Here is an 18,342-nt window from a genome sequence, read left to right on the forward strand (position 1 = left end):
TATGTCAAGACTGAATGGGGAAATGCAGAAGCAGACAAAACCCTCTGTGAGTTTTCCTAGTGCTAACACGTTAGGGAAAAAAGTGAGGTCATACATTAATCCAGTTGTGTTTTCAATTATGTTCAAGAGTGTAACAAATTTTGCTTTTTGTATTAAGCATTAGATAGTTGTATATGTATCTTAAGATAAATGTGGGCTTTTAACTTCTATCAGCCTTGCTATTACTAGATATAACGTGTACCTGGAACATATACAAACCAATTTAAAAACTCCAAGATTTAATATCCACTTATATTTGCCTGCTTAATTTGTATGTATGGCTATTGCTTTTCTAAAAGCATTCCTGGAGTATTTGTAGGAACACATACCATTCAAAATTGGCTCAGAAAAACTAGATGGAGAATTTACATGCATCTCCATTGCCTGGAAAATCTTGGCCCTAGTCTTTTAAGATACCATTCCTACAAATCCTGTGATCCATATTGAATAAGTATAATCTGGATGAGAAGAAGAAGGGTGTGCATCTATTAATATGCTGGAGCATGAGAATGTAATGAGTGGAACAAAAAGGGAGTGGTTGATAATAAAGAGGTAGGGTTAGAGGCGGGGAATATTTATTATGTGAATTCAAGCTCTTATGAAAAAACTGGTTTAGCAACCAGCCTTAATAGCTTCAATAGACAATTTTGAATAAAGGCAAGCTGCTAAAGGCAGACACAAAAATGTTGAGCATAAGTGAAGCCCTTGTAGCAGTGGCTGTATTTCTTCTAATTACGCAGTTTTTAAAGTTGCAGCGAGTGCGGAAACGGTTTCCTCCCGGACCAGTCCCTCTCCCAATCCTTGGGACACTGATACAGCTGAACTTTCAGTTTAATCGTGATCTTCTCATGCAGGTACTTATTTTCAGATATTCCTAATTGTCTAAAAGCCTTTGTGATTTCTTCTTTCTCATGTTGCTTGCTACACGAAACATCCTCTCCCAAAACTACATTGGTAGTACTGTAACTGTTAACTGGCCACTGTGATATCACACTTGGTTTGGTTCAGAACTGCTGGTTTGGTTTGCAAAATAAGAAAAAGATATTGCAGTGTAAAGTAGTTTGCCAAGCTAAGAAACTGGGTATTGGAATTTCTGAATGTGTGAAGGTTGTTCTGGTGTTTAAACCTGTCCCCTTTTAACACTGATTTTCACTGAAATGCGTGTGAAACTTGATATCTTTCTATGACCCCTTGCCACTAAATGTCATGAATTCATGTGAAAATTAAATATCTTTAGGGATTATACATTAGATTTGGAGTTAGGGGGGAAAAACTATTAAAAAATTACTTTCACTGCATGGATTTGTAGCTTTCTGATCACTGGCACTCTCTAGCTTGAGCAGTAAATAGATACTAGCCTGCACTCAGTATCAGCTTGTTTGTATTGACAGGATCAAAAACAGATGGGAGGAAGGAAGAAAGTCCAGTCTCTAAGCTAATTACTCCTCTGACAGTTCTGTGTTCTTTTGTGCTACTTTACTTGTACAAATAATAGAAACCTCTTGAAATAAATTAATAAATAGAAAATATCCTTTATCCCATGAACGATTGTGAACTGAGCCTTGACTTATATACAGTAATGAAAGGTACTTAATGTTTCTTGACATAGGAATGTGGCTCTGAAAAGTGGGAATACACAGGTGTTTCCAACAGTGAATGCTGGAAAAGTCATTAATGCTTTCTCAATGATAATTGCAGTCCGGTGGGAAAAACGGAGAACATCACTCCACCTTAGGGCTGGTCCTGTAATCAGTGCAAGAACAGGTTCACTGTTTGCAGTGTGTGAGATTTCATCTGTGTTTTCCTGGCTTCTCTCCCATCTCTAGCTGGCAAAAATTCATGGCAACATCTTCACCTTATGGTTTGGATGGGCCCCAGTGGTTATACTGAACGGATTTCAAGCAGTGAAGGATGGCATGACCACACACCCTGAAGATGTTTCTGGCAGGCTGGTATCACCTTTCTTCAGAGCAATGGCCAAAGGAAAAGGTGAGAATTTCCTGGCATAAATAGTGCACATAAATAGTGCATCTTGACAAATTGCAGTATCTTTTGTAGCTTGTGACCACCTTCAGAGGTAGCAGAGGCAGGGTTTGTCTGTGAGGAATGACTGCCAGGTGAATTGCAAGGTACAGAGAGGTGAAATAGCTTTTGGAGAAAGAAATAGCAGGAGGAAAATACTAGCAAGAGAAAAAGGATTCATAATATCTTCTATGGAATACTCACTGGGGCAGATTCAGAGGTGATGACATGAGGCAATGGTGAGTTGTGTCACAGAGAAATGGAGAAAAAGCAGGAAAAAACAGTTCCTTGTCCTGGACAAGCTGCCTCCCACTATGACATTTTTCCATGAAGAGTGAGTTTGACAGTAGGACCTTCTTCCCATTCCCTTCCTTTTGGGAATATTTTCCTGCTGGCACAGTTGTACCTAGAAATTCAGTGTGCTTCTGTTTCAACCTTGCTCTAGGTTTCATACCACCAACCACACTAGAAATTTCCTAAGTCTGTTACAAAGCCTAAATACTGAACCTTCCTGCCCTGCAGACAGGAACTTTTCTCTCTGGCTGTGGACAGTTTTCTGACTCTTTACCACTTTCCCTTCATGAGAATCATTACCCTCATTCAGGTGAGCTTCATGCATAGAAGAAAGTGAGGCAAGCACTGCAAAGAGTATCTAGAGAAGCAGCTGAGATATCCTGAGGTACCTGATTGTCTGGGATCAAACTTAATCCTGCAAGTCATCTTATACCCAGCTGAGTTTGCCCACTTCAGCCCTCCCAACATGATTACAGGTCACAGCTGTTCCTTGGTGCCTTTGTGTTCACAGGCAAGGCAACAGTTTAATTATGTGCTGTGGCTTAGTAAATCCTTTGATGTAGTCTTTCTCTATGATTAATATTAGCATGATAAGGAGCTCTTCCTTTAATGGATGCAGGGATTATGTTGGCAACTGGTCACACCTGGAAGCAGCAGAGGAGGTTTGCTCTGAGGACTTTACGCAACCTTGGTCTGGGGAAAAGAGGTCTGGAGTACCGAGTGCAAGAAGAAGCTCACTACCTGGTAGACTTCTTTGCAAGTATGAAAGGTATTTCTGCAACAAATATCAATACATTTTTGCCATTAGTCTGATGTCTTTAGTGTATGAACTTCTCTGTCCTGTCCTGAAATGGAGGGCAGCTTTTGTTACACAAGGGAGTGTGCAGGGTCTTACACTGTGTGGAATGGACTGAAAATGCAAAGCCACCAGTCCATCCTGTGTTTTCAAGGAGACTATTCTTGCTCAAAATTATTTATAAAACTACTAAAATTGAGAAGAAAAACCAGAGCTCATTGATTATTTACATTATAGAGCACCCTAAGTGGAAAAGGATCTCTGAAGATGGTCTAGCCCTACTCAAAGAAGGGTCAATCTGAGCAGGTTTCTTAGGGCTGAGTTGTAAATATCTGCAGCAATGGAGACTTCACCACCTCTCTGGGTAACCAGTTCCACTGTTCAGTGAGTGGTATGGTAAAAACATTCCTTGTGTTTATGCAGAATTTAATGTATTTACATTTTTTACCTCTTGCCCCACTTGATACCACAGAGAAAAGTTTGGTTCTATGTTCTTTATATCCCTCCACCATGTATTTATACATATTTAGATATCTCCCTATGTCTTTCCTTCTCCAGACTAAATAGTCCATCTCTCTCAGCCCCTTTCATGCCAGATGCTTCAATTCTTTAAATGTCCTTGTGGCCCTTTGCTCAACTTGTTCTAATATGCTGATGTCCCTATACTGGGGAGTCCAGATCTGGACCCAGAACTTCAGCTGGGTCTTGCCAGTGCTGGTCAGAGGGGAAGGATCACCTCTCTTGGCCTGGCACCATTTAATTTCCTAATGCAGCCCAGGATAATATTGGCTTTTACCTCAAGGGCACATTTTTGGCTCTCTTATGGTGCTGGTGCACAAAAAGACAAAATCAGTGCTGATGAATTAATGCCATTTGCACTCTGTAAAGCACTGACTAGAATCTTGTCTTCTTTACAAGATTCTACCCTGATCAACCCAGTTAGGATCATGTGAGTTGGATTTCCCAATACTGATCATTATGCAAAGGCACAATAAATCAGGACATGCTGTGGCTAGTGTTGTATAAATTAAAAATAATTAGATTGAGTCCAATCCCATGGTTTAACAGCTAGGAGAGACTGAGGTGTAACCATGTGTGCAAGGAAAAAACCCCAGAACAGTAAGTTACTAATCAGAATTGTGCCTTGGATGTTTGGCAGTTGCATCAATACATACACAAATAGAGTTTTTAATGGCCATATATTCCATAACCACAAAATAGTTTTCTTGGGATTAGGTTTTAAATAACTGCTTTAAAATTAGTTATTATACTGTTGACACAATATGTTGAAAGGAGTTCAAAACATTTTACAACATTTTATCTTACTGGAGGTTGGATGTCTCTAGCAAGGTCAGACAAAACACAGTAGCCTTGCATGCCTGTGTCCTTGCTGAAAAATCTGCCTCTCTTGCTCTTCTACCCTCAGGTTCCCTTTGTCCATAGTGTTCTCAGTCATTCCCATGCTTGAGACATATTTTGATCTTGCCAGAAAGCAAATTTGCATAGAATTTTTTTCCTTTACCCCCAAATTTGCTCTATCATATAATGCAATATTTTACACATCTGGCATTTTTTAGAATGCCACACATTCCTGGGCTTACGGGATTGCAACATGGTTGTGAGGAATCAGTTTGATGCTACAATTTTGAAAAAAATATTGCTGCTTCTCTGTGAAATGCAATGCCTTCTTTAAAGTTCTGTGGGTAACTTAGAAGACTCTCACATTTCACTAAAGCAGGAGACATTAACAGTGATATTTATTATTAATTATTATGGTTGCAGGGAAACCTGTGGATCCTTCTTTCCCTCTGGTCCATTCTGTCTCAAATGTAATTTGTGCTGTCGTGTTTGGACATCGTTTCTCCAGAGAGGATGAGGGCTTTCATGAGCTGATCAAAGCTACAGAACATCTCTTCAAGTTTGGGGGAAGTTTTATCCATCATGTAAGTGAATGATCTGTTGTATTTTTCTAAGACACAGAGCGAGAAATGCAGATTTGAGAGCTATCAGGCAAAGTTTTAGAATGGGTGAGTGATGCCCCACGCAGTTTTACTGGGCAGTGAACTCTCTCAAAGTGTGATGGTGAAGCTCCACATGCCAGCCTTGGGCATTTGTGTTCATTCTCCTGTGGTGGGGTACTGTGGTAGTTTGCCCCTAAATCTTTGCAATAAGGTACAGGTTTATGGACTGCTCCTGGGTCATGTTTGTTACTTGGTTTCTCCACCCCTGAACACCACAGGTTCCTGTGTTGGACATCATGATTCCTAAATATTAAATGTTATGTCTGAAAGTGTGACTCAAGTGCCAAGTTGAGACACTGTTTTTTATACAGTCAACAGAGAAAGGAATGAGTCAAATACCAAAGTGTTTTGCCTGTGGCTACTTATCTCCATTTCTTCTGGAAGACACAGACTTGAAGTTTTCCCAGAGAAATTCTACTCCTTCACCCGGAGTGAGGAGCAGCTCCAGGCACAGGCAGCAGAAGGCAGGAAATGCAGAGACAGCAAATATAACTGCAGGCTTGGCAATCAAACAATCTGGGAGTCAATGATGCATCTGACACTAGAGGCCTACTTTGCACAAAAGTAATTAAAAATTTCCTGGGAGTTCTGGTTCCACTGCTGAAGTTGTCCTACCCATCTTATGAGTACCTTTTAAATACAGAATACATAAGCCATTCATGGAATACAGATGTCTCTCCATATCCCATGGAACATTCTTTTCACTGAGTTATGCTCAAGGTCCCTTTTTCTTTGTTTAGCTTTGGTCCTGTAAGTTGAGTGTAGTGGTGGCAGGTGAACACCTGGCTTTAGGACAGAGAACATACCTCCTTTTCTTCTCTGCTTCCCATCCTGGCTTTGATTTGGTTTAGTGCAGTGAATAAGACACTGTTGCGGAAATAAGAACAGGGGATCAAACCATTCCAGAGGGATGAGCACCATCTCCCCACGTCCCAGATGTGACGAGTACAGAGTACTATGCAAAAAAGTGGATATTGCTCACCCACATCCCCATTTTTTATGTGGATCTCATGCTGTCAGGCTCTGAACAGGGGGACACTGTGGATTGGGCCCCTCTATAAATTGAGGAGGAGTTTTGGCAGGCACCCAGGAATGTGGATGGACACAGTTCATGTCTTGAACACTGACAGCTAAATTCTGCTTACAGTTAGAGTGCCGTGGTGGGAGACAGAGCAGACTTTTGGGAGTAGGAATGCCTGTTATCTTGGCAACTTTATGTGATTAGTCAGACCACAGTTGTGTCTAAGACTTCTGAACACATTTTGCAAATAAAAAAATACCAGAGATGGAGCTAACCAAAAAGGATATGAAGTTCTAAGTGAATTTACCAAGGACTGGACAAGTACTTTTTTTGTGATAAGGCAATCATTAATGTATAATTGGATGTCTGACAATAAGAACTCATTTCCCAAGAAGATACAAGTACAGTCTAATTCAACCACACTCCAGCAAACACCTAAACATGTGTTTTCTGTAGTGTGATTAAAAGAGTACAAGAAGAGCTCAGCAAAATGAAGACTGAGAAAGGATAAAAATTCTGCTGTTAAATAAACAATAGAATTATATTTTGAGCAGAAAAAAAGAACTATTAAGAGAACGTTGTATGTTGGAGATACAAGAATAGACAGATTACCCAGACATAAATGTAGGCTAGAAACCAGAATTAACTTTCTAGCTATCAGAATAGGTCAAAATCAGCTATTTCTTAGGCCAGATTTTCCCAAATTGTAAAACAGAAGAAAAAATAATCTAGTTGTGGCAGCTAACTCTTTCTTTATAGAGGAGAGTACTCAAAGTTGTTCCTTAGTTTTTCTGGGTTTCAGATATTTGAAATTTCATGGAGGAACTTTGAGAAGTCGATTGGTAGAGAGTACTTTGGGGGTTACCCAGCCTGTTACTGTAAAGCCAGCCATCGGGGACCAGCTCTTGCATTGGCAAGCATCCTGGTGAGGCGTTTCCAACTTTTGCTTCTCCCTTCCCGGTATTCTCCACTGGAGGGCAGGAGCTCACTTTTAAAATGCCTGAATGCAGCTCATAGCAATTGAAGATATGAGTAACTGCATAGATGAATACCATTCATTCTAGTTACAGTAATTCTGATTTGGCTTGTGATTGGGCTGAAAGCCAGTGGAAGTTTGAATCTTACATCAAAACTAGAAATTATACAGTTTACTTTTCACAGCTTGAAAGCCCAAGAGCAGACTTTGTCAGGATATTTTACCAATGAGACCCTAATCCCAAACTGACATGAACGTTACCTCTCTTTGTAGCAGGCCTCCCTAGAGCATTTTGTCGTGATAGAGACTTTGCAGGACCTCTTGTGTGTCCCTCCCACAGCTCTATGAAATCTTCCCCTGGCTGATGAGCCGCCTCCCTGGGCCTCACAAGAAGGCGCTGGCTTGCTATGATGTCCTGAGCAACTTCACACGGAGAGAGATCCAGATGCACACAGAGCGTGGGGCACCAGAGGAGCTGCAGGACTTCATTGACTTCTACCTGGATCACATTGAAAAAGTAAGTTTTTTCTGCCCAATTATACAGTCATGGGGGGAAAAGGTCGACATGGACCAATGAATCAGCACAACCAGTCTGAATCACCACAATCTTCTGCCTTTCTAGATATGGTAATGTGAATCCAATAACCAGGATCTTCCTAAATCCTTTCTTATCATTGATATGCCACAGCACCCTGCAATCATTTCATTAAAAGGCAGGTTAATACAGTGCATGCTTTTTTCATTGGCACAAGGCGTAAAATGATTGAAGGTCTCCAGGAAAGAGTCGTGAATTACTAAGTGAACAAGAGAGCTGGGAAGGCCTTTGGAAGACAGAGTGGGATGTTCTGGTTATGATATTTTCCCAGTAAAGGTTTGCCAAGAGAATTTGCAAGAGGACAGCAGGATTTTGAGAACATTTTATGGAGAAGTAACCTAGGAGTCAGCAGTCTTTCAGGCAAGACTGGAGAAGAGGAGAGAGCCAGGGTCAGTGAAGTGTCAACCAGATAAAGGAACTGGGACAAATAAGGGCATTTTGGTCAGGCAGGCATAGTAAATGTAGGTGGGAATCTGTAGGGCTGTAGGAGGTCACAAGACCTCTCCCTTTTCTAGACCATACCAGGATCACTTTGTATGAACCTCTTGGGTACTGGATCCCAGCCCTGATCCCTGGACTCTCAGTTGCCCTTCCCCTCTGTAACTCCTACCTCCACTTAAATCACCTTTCCTTTATTTTCTCCTCTCCTCCTGTGGCAGGATATTTTCATCTTCCTGTTCTGCTTGGTGATAGAAAGAAAAAGGAGAAAGTGGCAAGAGGAGACTGGTCTTACTGGGGTGTGGCAAGGCAAGAGTGGCCCAGAGAGCCAAAGGCCCTGGGAAGTGACTCTTGTTCCTGGGGGCAGTGCTGTCCTGCAGGGACAGCCAGTGTCCCTCTCACCACTCTCATGTGCTGGTAGCAGCAACAGAGGCAGCCACAACCTGGGGCTGCAGCACTCACCTACCTCTCCCTGATAATTATTTTTTGATTAATTCCCACATCAGCTGCTATGTTCTTATGTACTGTGTGGATGTCAGCCTAAATGGCTTCTACCTCCTTAAATTCTCTTGTTTTAATTTTTTTTTATATCAGCACACTAACACACCTGGCCTTCCAAAGCATTTGACTGTTTCTAAAGCTTTTCATTGCTGTTCTAGGAATTTATGAGACTTGAACATCAGTGTACCAGAAATTGTTTCAGTGAGCTCTTCTGGGACTCTGTTGGGTGGAAATCATCCAAGTTTGTTTATTAAAAAAATTGAACTGTCTGTAATAGGTGAACAGGGGCAATAAAAAAAGATTAGATGATATTACAGCAGGGAGAAGCATCTCTCCTTCTTTTCAATTGCTCCACTGGCAAGAGAAATGTTCAACACCCCTGAGCAAAATCTCCCTAAATATAGACAATGAATTCCCCCAAACCATAGCCATGTTTATTTATAATTCCAGTGTATACATACACATCCTCACTCTCCTAATTGAAAACTGTAAAACCCCAGAGCAGCTGTACATGAGTCATTGTGCCCTTGTGTAGAAGAAACCCGAATGCCACAGGTTAAGAACTTTACTCAGCCCAGTGTTCACTGCCTGGTCACTGTATGGCTTGGTACAGCAACTGAGTGGTGGACTCTGACTTGAGATAGGAAGAATGATACACTGGTACACATCTTTAAAGCAAAATTTACATATGAAACACTCTAAATTAACCACTGTTTGCCCATGAGGCCAATAATCCCTTTTTAATTTTTTTTTTTTCAAAGAACATAATTTATCTTTATGATTAAGAGTGGAACAAACATGGCTTGTCTGTTTGTGAAGGGTTAATTTTTGTGTTGATAGCCATCTGTGGTGTCTAACAGTCCTTAGCAGTCTTTCAGTATTGTCCTATAAGGAGAAGACAGTGCAGCTTGGAACCAGTTATAACATCACATTTAATCCAATTCTGTTTTTTCTAACTTTCATGTGTAAGCCTCTAACTTTTCTTATCATTTGCAGTCCAAAGATGAACCCAGGTCAACATACAATGAAGACAACATGGTTTATTCTATAAACGACCTTTTCTTGGGTGGATCAGAGACATCAAGCACTACTTTGAACTGGGGCCTTCTCTATATGGTGGCAAACCCAGACATCCAAGGTGAATAGATAAGCCCATCACAGATATCTTTCATGCAATAGAAAAAACAATTTCCATAACATTTTCATGGATCAGAAATTATTCCTAGATTCTCATATGCATCTAGTGGCACATGTACCTTTTTGTACTTGTAGGTCTGCCCTAGGCAGCATCAGTGAATCCAGGGATTTCTTGTAACATAAATTATTCTAGTCAGGAGTGGAAAGAGATGGCTCTTCTGTTACATCTCTGTGTATTTAAGGAGTTTGGTTTTAAGTCTAGTTTTTAAATAACCACCAATCCCTTTAATAGAGCACTGAATGAAAACCAAAGGAAGAAACATGTCTTATGTTGAATAACAGAAATCTCACAGTTTGGTTGCAGAATATGTGCAACTACCCAGAGGAGAACAGGATTTTAAATGGATGAAAGAGATGACAGTAAGAAAAATTTGGTCAACTTGTAGCTGTCAGACAAGAAATTCTGCTTAATCTCATGTTATCACATGCTTTGCTATCACTTACTCTAATTAAAGTTATGAAAGCACTGACTCACCTGTATAATTTTATTTAGCTAAATATTGCACTTACTTGGCAAAGCAGATCATGTGCAGAGTGATCCTTCCTGGGCTTCTTGAGTAACACATTGCATCAGGGCTCTCAGAACGAGCTGACACCAGTATGTCTGTCCTCATTTAAATAATCGGTGGCTTCTTTTTGAACCCATTCATACTTTTCCTGTGTTGACATCCAGTGACAGTGTTCCACTCTGTACCATAAGGAGAAGTTTTTGCCTAATCACTGAATCAGGAATAGAAATGTGTGTTTATATGAGGCAGTAACTGATTACTTCAAGCTACCTGGATTCTCAAGTGCTTCTGCAAGATAGTTCTTCATAGAAGGAAGTTAACTTAAAAATATTTCTGAAGATACATTTTAAATTCTGTAAGGTGCTTAAATCTCTGTTGTCAGTTTAATGAAGGACTGCTGGCAGTCACAGGGCATGCTTGATGTGAATGGGCACAGACTGATCAATGCAGGATGGACTTCCCTACATCTTATTGTTGCTTCAAAAAGCCTGAAAAAAGACAGGAACATTTATTAAAAATCTAAGGTATTTTTATTATGTGTGTACTGCCTTTCTTGAAGTTTATAAATAAAGGTTTTATTTTTGTTAATGCCCCCAAGACTCCTGTGCAATAAGTAATTTAAAACATGCTGTTCTTGATTAAAAGGTAGATGCCAAGCAGTAGATCCATTTTTTAAAATGGTATTCAAATCTTGTTCTAGTTGGCATTGCTTCACTTAACAGACACTCTATGTGAGAACAATGTCCTTTTAACAGGAATTAGACTTTTAAGGCTCAGACTCACCTGGCATAAATTTCAGAGACCTGTGAGCTTAATGTGCTAATTGGCTGCAGGAGTTTGAGGCACCTAGCCAAAAGAAAACACAAAGATAAATCTGTTATCTCTTGGATTTGTGGTAGTAAGGCAACACTTAGTTTTAAATTTTTGAGAAACAAATGTCTTTTCTTAATCTATGATCAAATAACTTCAGACCCAGAAGCAGAGTTCTCATAAGTTTAAGCTGTTGGAACATCCTGCTACTTTATTTTTCTTCATAAGAAGAAGTTACTCACTTTTCTAAATTAATTGTGGTGTTGTTCTCATAGTTCTAAGTTGAAAATGTCTTTGAAAATGAAATCACTGAAAATACTTGCTATGTTGTTCTGCCTGAAATGGAATATTTTCCACAGAGAAGGTGCAGAAGGAGCTGGATGCTGTTCTGGGTCCCTCCAAGGTAATCTGCTATGAGGATCGGAGAGAGCTGCCCTACACAAACGCTGTGATCCATGAGATCCAACGCTTCAGCAACATCATTTCAGTTGGCATGCCCAGGGTGTGTGTGAGGAACACAACCTTGCTTGGCTTTCCCCTCAAAAAGGTACAGACACAGTTTCTCAGTTGCTACAGACTTTTCCTGTATTCAATAGCGCATGGTGTGGATTAAAATCTATTTGTGCCAGGCATTCTCCTCAAGAGAAGGGGGGCTGGATGCCTTTGGGTTATGGTCTGAATGTGACTAAGGAACAGAATGAATGTTTTTCTCCTCTCAGGGCACCATAGTTCTTCCAAATATTGCTTCATCTTTGTATGACCCAGAGCAGTGGGAAACACCTCGACAGTTCAACCCTGGTCACTTCATGGATAAGGATGGAAACTTTGTGGCTCAAGAAGCCTTTTTACCATTCTCAATAGGTGAGTGGGCTACAGCACAAACATCAACAGTTTGGATTGGGGCTGTAGAATGAAGATGTCTACTAAAAACCCATTGGTTGTCTATTCTAAACCTTTCAGTGGAAAACACTGCTTAAATCAACATGATTCTTTTCAGTAACATATGTTCTACTGGACAAATAATAACCTGGAATATCAGAGGTGTCCTGACAAACAGATACATCAAACTTGCCCTATTTTTGGAAGGACATTCTCTGCTAATGATTTTGGGCACTCATTTCATACCAGACATATGTATGGAAAGCACTTTTAAGCAGTCCTCTTGATTCTTTATGCATTCAACACTAGAACATGACAACTCCCTTATTCTTCATTTACATGGGGGAATGAATCCTTTAAAGTTGTCAGTCAAATGAAGATGAGGCTTTTGAGGTAATTGAAGGGAGCAGAAGGGTTACATGGACAAAATTCTTTGAAGCTGCAGATAAAATTCTTTGAAGGAAGAAATACATGAATCTTTGTGTCATTGATTGCACTAAGTCCTACAGAAATTCTGGGCTTGGCAAAAACACCTTTGCGCTGTGTGAGGAGGAAAACAGTTGGTGCTGGGGTCAGGTTTGTTTAGTCACTGTCCTCTCCTGTTCCCTCTGCAGGGCACCGGGTGTGTTTGGGGGAGCACTTAGCCAGGACCGAGCTGTTCATTTTCTTTGCCAGCCTGCTGCGGGCGTTCACCTTCCGCCTGCCCGAGGGAGTGACCACGGTCAGCACGGAGCCCGTCATGGGGGGCACTCTGCAGCCCCACCCCTACAGGCTCTGTGCCATCCCACGCTAGGCTGGACACGTGCGCTGTGTCACAGACCATCTCTGAAACATCCTTCTGATTTTTCTGAACGTATCTCTTGAGACCACATAATGCTTTTTGTACCGGATTTGAATTTCTAGTTCAAAAGCCACCTTTTGTCTACAGTAGGTAATTTTATTTAGACCCTGTTACCTGCTCATGAAGGTGATCTTTTTTTGTGGTAGAAATTCTTTTGATCTGTAAGACCTCCATCGTTCTCAGCCATAAAAGCATCTTGCAGTTGCTGCCTGGCCTGACAGGGATATAATCTGTGGCACAAAATTTACTGCAAGACTTCAAAAATTCATTCATTATCTCTGATAATGAATCCATTCATTATACTGTTTCCAAAAGCAAATTGGGAAAACATACCTGGAAAATTCCGCCTCTTGATTTCACTATCATCAATAGCAACATTTCAGTCAACTTTTTGTTGATGGTGACTAATAAAAAATATGAAGGAAAAACTGACAACTGATTTTATTTATAGATGACTTACAGCTTACTGAGAATTTCTGGATTTGATGCAGCAGAACATGTGTAAGGCATCTTTAAACCTGGCAGAGAATACCTGAGTCCAGCAGTGAAAATGTGCAGGCTGAAACCTGGTGAAGAGTGAAGACACAGAGAGAAGATTTCTTTTGGGGCACACACTTTCAGCATTTTAAAAGTCTGACAAGTCAATTTTTGGAAAGCCTTTTCTAACAACTGTTTACTCCCGTGCCTCACTCCTTTTAGGATCAGCAATGGGCAGCTGCTACAACAGATGCAAGGAACTTCCCAAGTTCAGTTTGGGTGAGGAACCTGCTTTGGTTCAAGATGATGGTAAATTGAAAAATGTTCATGGAAAATGCCAAAGATACTTTCTAAACCCCTCAGCAGCTCAGCTTCCTGAAGCCACAAAGGGTTGCCATATACACAATTACTCGTCAAATGCAATTAAAGAGTCTATAATTAGAGGAAAGGAAAAAATTGGTTCCTATGTTACATATTTATATTATTTGAAAATGCCTAGTAAAGCATAAGTGAACTTGTCCTTCATTAATGTTCCTGTTTCTGTGAGAGAGGACAGGACAGCTAACAGATGACCATCTGTTAAATCAGTTATCACTCGGTGTCATCTGCTGTGTGATTGAGATTAGTTTGACCAGTTCACCATGAATCACAGTTTTAGATTTGTCTCATTATTTCTAATTCAATGGCTGATGGAACACAGCATCAAAATAGTAACCACTTGATATTTAGCTGTTATTAAATTAAATGGCAGGATAGCACTAGTGAAATATGGAAGATCACATGCTGACATTTTATGTGACAGAAAACTGTGCCCTGGTAGAAACTGATGTCAAAGTCTGTGTGGATTTGCATGTGTGCATGGGGAGATAAGGCAAAGCTGAAACCACTGTGATTTGGGCATGCTGGAGCTGTCATTGCTGCTTAGAAATGAAGCTGGAAATATCAGTAGCATTACAAGCATTAACATCTCTGCTTTGTGATGCTGTCACCCCTGATGGCCACATGCTTCCCCAGATATCCTTCCAAAAGGGAAGCTCATAAAGGAGCCTGGGATGGAATCATGGCCAGGAGAGCCCTTATGCAGCTGGAGCAGGTTGAGCTGCCTGAACCCGTGGGAATGGCACAACCAGAACCAGGGGCAGGAGCACCACTCGTGCAGGTGTGTCAGAGGAGACACACAGAGCACCCCAGAGCACCCTGCACCTCACATTGGGCAGGTTATTGGTGCCTGCCTGTGCCAGGAATGCTCGTGGGTGGTTTCTGTTCCATCCTGCAGAAATGTCCAAGGGATGAGAGCCCAGCATGTGAGCCATGGCAGCAGCAGGATGTCAGAGGGAAGCTCACAGCACCAAGATGGGAGAGCTGGGCTTTTCAGAGCCTTTGCATTTCTGTTCCTGCCTGATCTTTTTAAAAAGTGATTCACTTTAGCTCATCTTCTAATAAAGCCTGGTCTTCTTGAGCTTTTGAAAGCCTTTCCAAAGCCTGGCTGAGGCTGCCACAGAAGGCCAATGAAGCTGAGAGCAGATTTGAGAGAAGCCAGCTCCCACGTAAGAAGTATGTGCCAACCCTCTCAGCTTTGGCTGTGTGACGTCAACTCCAACCAGGCTGCTGAGCTTTCAGGGGTGTCTTGGAGACACCCCCTCACACACACACCCTTCATTCCTCTCTCTTTTATTCTTCATTGCTTCTATGTTATTTCTCATGTCTTCCTCAGGCTCCATTTTTGTACTGGTGCTTGCACCTGCTCAAGCATACAGGGGAAGATCTGGCTATAAAGGAAGGTACAGAAAATGTAGAGAGGCAAAGCTGAAGATTTGGGGTTCATGTAGCTCTTGGAGAGCCTCAGAGCCTTGTGAATCTGTGATGCTCATCTGACACCCTTTTCACTTAAAGTTTATACACAAAGCAAATATAAGTGGTAAAGAAAAAATGTTGTATTTCTAGTAGTATAACGAGGAAAAAAGAAACTGGTGGTTTCTCAGTGTGTCAGGAAGGCTCTCTGGCAGATGGGAAAATTGATGGCTTTTTTGGCTTTTATTGTCAATGAAAATGGACAATGCATTCAACACCACTGGTGTTCAGGGAAGATTTCTGTCTAGGCTAGGAAGGAGAAGTTAGAAAATAGCTAGATAAACATGATATTTTCAGATTGGCTGAGCTGATTCATCCCAGGGCACTTAGGGGAACAGTATCAACCTCAGAGCTATTAGCAATTATCTATGAAAACCTGTGGAGGATGGGAAAAGGTCAAACATTTTCTTGTCTTCAGAAGGTAAGAGAAGTTGCAATGCTATAAATCAGCCAGCCTGATTGCACTTCTCAGAATATCCTACAAATAATCAGATTGTAAGCACTGGAAGGAAAGCAGAGTCAGTACTCACCAAATAATGTCAAAGTTACTTAGTTCTGTTTGATGACATTGCTAGAGGTCTGTTTTCAAGAGGGAAGCTGTTAATGTAATTTACTGCTCTTTAATGTGGCTTTGACACTATCTCACAAATTCTGTGGAAATGTGGGGTATCTGAAGCTTGATAAAGCTTCATGGAAAAGTCAGGAAATGCATATGAATAGTACCATGTCAGACTGGAAGGATGCACTGAATGGGATCCTGTCCTGCATCTAACACTGTTCAATATTTAACTGAGGACCTTGACAGTCAGTGAAAGCACCAGACCTGGGTAAGGCCTTTGTTGATGCCATCAGATCCAAACTGATGTCTGCAGCAAGGTAAGAAAGAGGTATTCCCCAACTGCTCTAAATTCAAAGAAACTTAAATGTAGGACAGTTTTATTTGGATTTATTAGCTTTGTGGAAGTGTGATGGTGCCATAACATGGATACTTCTCCTTAGTATTTTTAAAGTCACACAGTTGAAGAGGTGAGAGTGACCCTGTTCCAGCATCTCTCATCATTCCCTCCTTCCTTTTTTCCTGGAGTTACAATTTTCCCTGGGAAATTTCTCTGGGATTTTTTTCCTTGATTATTATGGTTTCCACAGGGCAGTAAGCTGCAGCAGAAGGATACATTTTAGTTTTGCAGTTACTCAAAATGCCTCTAAAAAGCTATAGAATCCAAACTCAAGTTTGCAGTTCTGAACCAAAATATTTTATTTGGATATTTTTGAATAAAAGACTTGGTGGAAAAATTAGGAAGTTTTCATTAGGAATTTCTGAAACACGTTATTTTAAACTGTATTAATACATTGAAATAATTGGACTAAAAAATGCCAATGAACTCAGCTGAGTTTGGGATATCTTTTGCTTAGTGAAAAGCTTATGAACTCCCCCTAATATCTGCAAAGAAATCACAGCCTGTGCTATTTTAGCCAAACACTCCAGGAACTGTTTATTTGCTGTCCTGCAGTGTGACAGTCTAATGTTAAAGGAATAACAATAACAAAATTGCAGCCATTTCCCCAAACAGTTTATGAGATACAGCAGATGAGACTAGAGATGAGCTAATAATATGAATATATTCTGTGGTCAGCTGATTATATGATGGTATTCTACAAAGCTGCATTTTAAGGAGCATTATAGAGAAAATAAAAAAAAAAAAACAATTGGAGTGTTTTATATGATATTCTTTTTTAAACAACATTTTTTAGCGCTTTTTAAAAATGTTCTTATTTCCATGGTGCAGTCACATGAACACTGGCTCTGCCTTGTAAATTCAGGTTGGACTGACAACTACAAACTGTGGGGGACTCTGGTTTCTCAGGTAAGACAGGCAGCTTCCTTTAGCCTGCTTGTGGGTAGCTTTGGGAAGGGACAGATGTCACCACCCCTAATATGGAGAGTATCAGAAGTTTCAGCACTCAAGAACAGCAACCAAAAAGGCAAAATGAAAACAAACCAGGAAATATTGAACAAAATAATTATGGCTATTCTCCATCAATTTTAGCTTGTTGCTGGTCTTTATCCAGGTTGAGATTCTGCAATAGTGGAGTCAATTAGGACTAAAATTGCCTTTTATCTTTATGATGTGTTTGACAGGATGCTTTACACAGGGCTGACCAAAGTGATTCTCCTTGAACAATGCCATCCTCCGATCAAAGAAAGCCCTGTACTCCATGAATCTGAGCAGTACAAAATGTCTCCCTACCTTTCTCCAATTATCGAATTATGGATTGTTTAGGTTGGAAAAGACCTCAGACTATTGAATCCAACCATAACCAGAGCACTGCCAAGTCCACCAGTGAACCATGTGCCAAGTGCCAAATCTACACATCTTTTACATACCTCCAGGCATGGTGACTCCATCACCTCCCTGGGCAGCATGTGCCAGGGCATGGCAACCTTTTCAGTGCAGAAATTTTTCCTAATGTCCATTTTAAAACATCCCTAGCATAACCTGAGGCCATTTGCTCCTGTCCTGCCGCTTGTTACTTGGGAGAAGAGGCCAATCCTCACCTGGCTACACCCTCTTTTCAGAGAGTTGTAGAGAGGGACAAGGTCCCTCCTGTCCCTCCTTTTCTCCAGGATGAGAAAAGCTCCTCAGCTGCTCCTCCTCAGGCTTGTGCTACAGACAGGTCACCAGCTCCATTTCCCTCCTCTGGACACAGCCCAGCACCTCAATGTCTTTCTTGACAATTATACAAAAAGTTCTGCAGCCTCTCAGGGCTCTTCTTTTATTCTCTGTCTGCAGGTCCAGAACTGTGACCCTGTGCTGTCCCATGTGTGTTTGACATCCCCACACTCCCATACATCCTTGCTCCAGCTGTCACACATAACCAGAGGATGCAGAGAAGCTGACAGGGACAATATGTAAAAGTGATGGATGTTTAGAAGGATACAGATTGTTTTCTGTGGTAGAAGATGGCTTTCCTGGTTTATGTGAGAAACTCAGAGGTCTCTCTCAGGAATATTAGTGCAAGGAATACAATTTCTTGCAGCATAATGTCTACAGGAGGAATAAAAGTTTCAATCTC

General features: G+C 40.9%; 1 protein-coding gene across 1 annotated transcript; it reads left to right on the top strand.

Annotated features, from left to right (window-relative positions):
- Positions 1-722: 722 nt before the first annotated feature.
- LOC121353730 (cytochrome P450 2J4-like) lies at positions 723-12,891 on the top strand. Its single transcript, XM_041467828.1, has 9 exons — positions 723-893; positions 1,866-2,028; positions 2,975-3,124; positions 4,934-5,094; positions 7,510-7,686; positions 9,700-9,841; positions 11,579-11,766; positions 11,939-12,080; positions 12,713-12,891. The coding sequence occupies exons 1-9, from the start codon at positions 723-725 to the stop codon at positions 12,889-12,891; spliced, it is 1,473 nt and encodes a 490-aa protein (XP_041323762.1).
- Positions 12,892-18,342: the final 5,451 nt, after the last annotated feature.

Source organism: Pyrgilauda ruficollis, unplaced genomic scaffold (genome assembly GCF_017590135.1).
Source record: "Pyrgilauda ruficollis isolate IOZ18807 unplaced genomic scaffold, ASM1759013v1 scaffold21, whole genome shotgun sequence".
Lineage (NCBI taxonomy): Eukaryota > Metazoa > Chordata > Aves > Passeriformes > Passeridae > Pyrgilauda > Pyrgilauda ruficollis.

Excerpts from the sequence above, each read along its gene's own strand:
- LOC121353730 (XM_041467828.1), top strand. The coding sequence starts at position 723 with ATGTTGAGCATAAGTGAAGCCCTTGTAGCAGTGGCTGTATTTCTTCTA. Across the intron at positions 2,029-2,974 it reads AGCAATGGCCAAAGGAAAAG|GGATTATGTTGGCAACTGGT; the intron begins GTGAGAATTTCC and ends TAATGGATGCAG. Across the intron at positions 3,125-4,933 it reads CTTCTTTGCAAGTATGAAAG|GGAAACCTGTGGATCCTTCT; the intron begins GTATTTCTGCAA and ends TTATGGTTGCAG.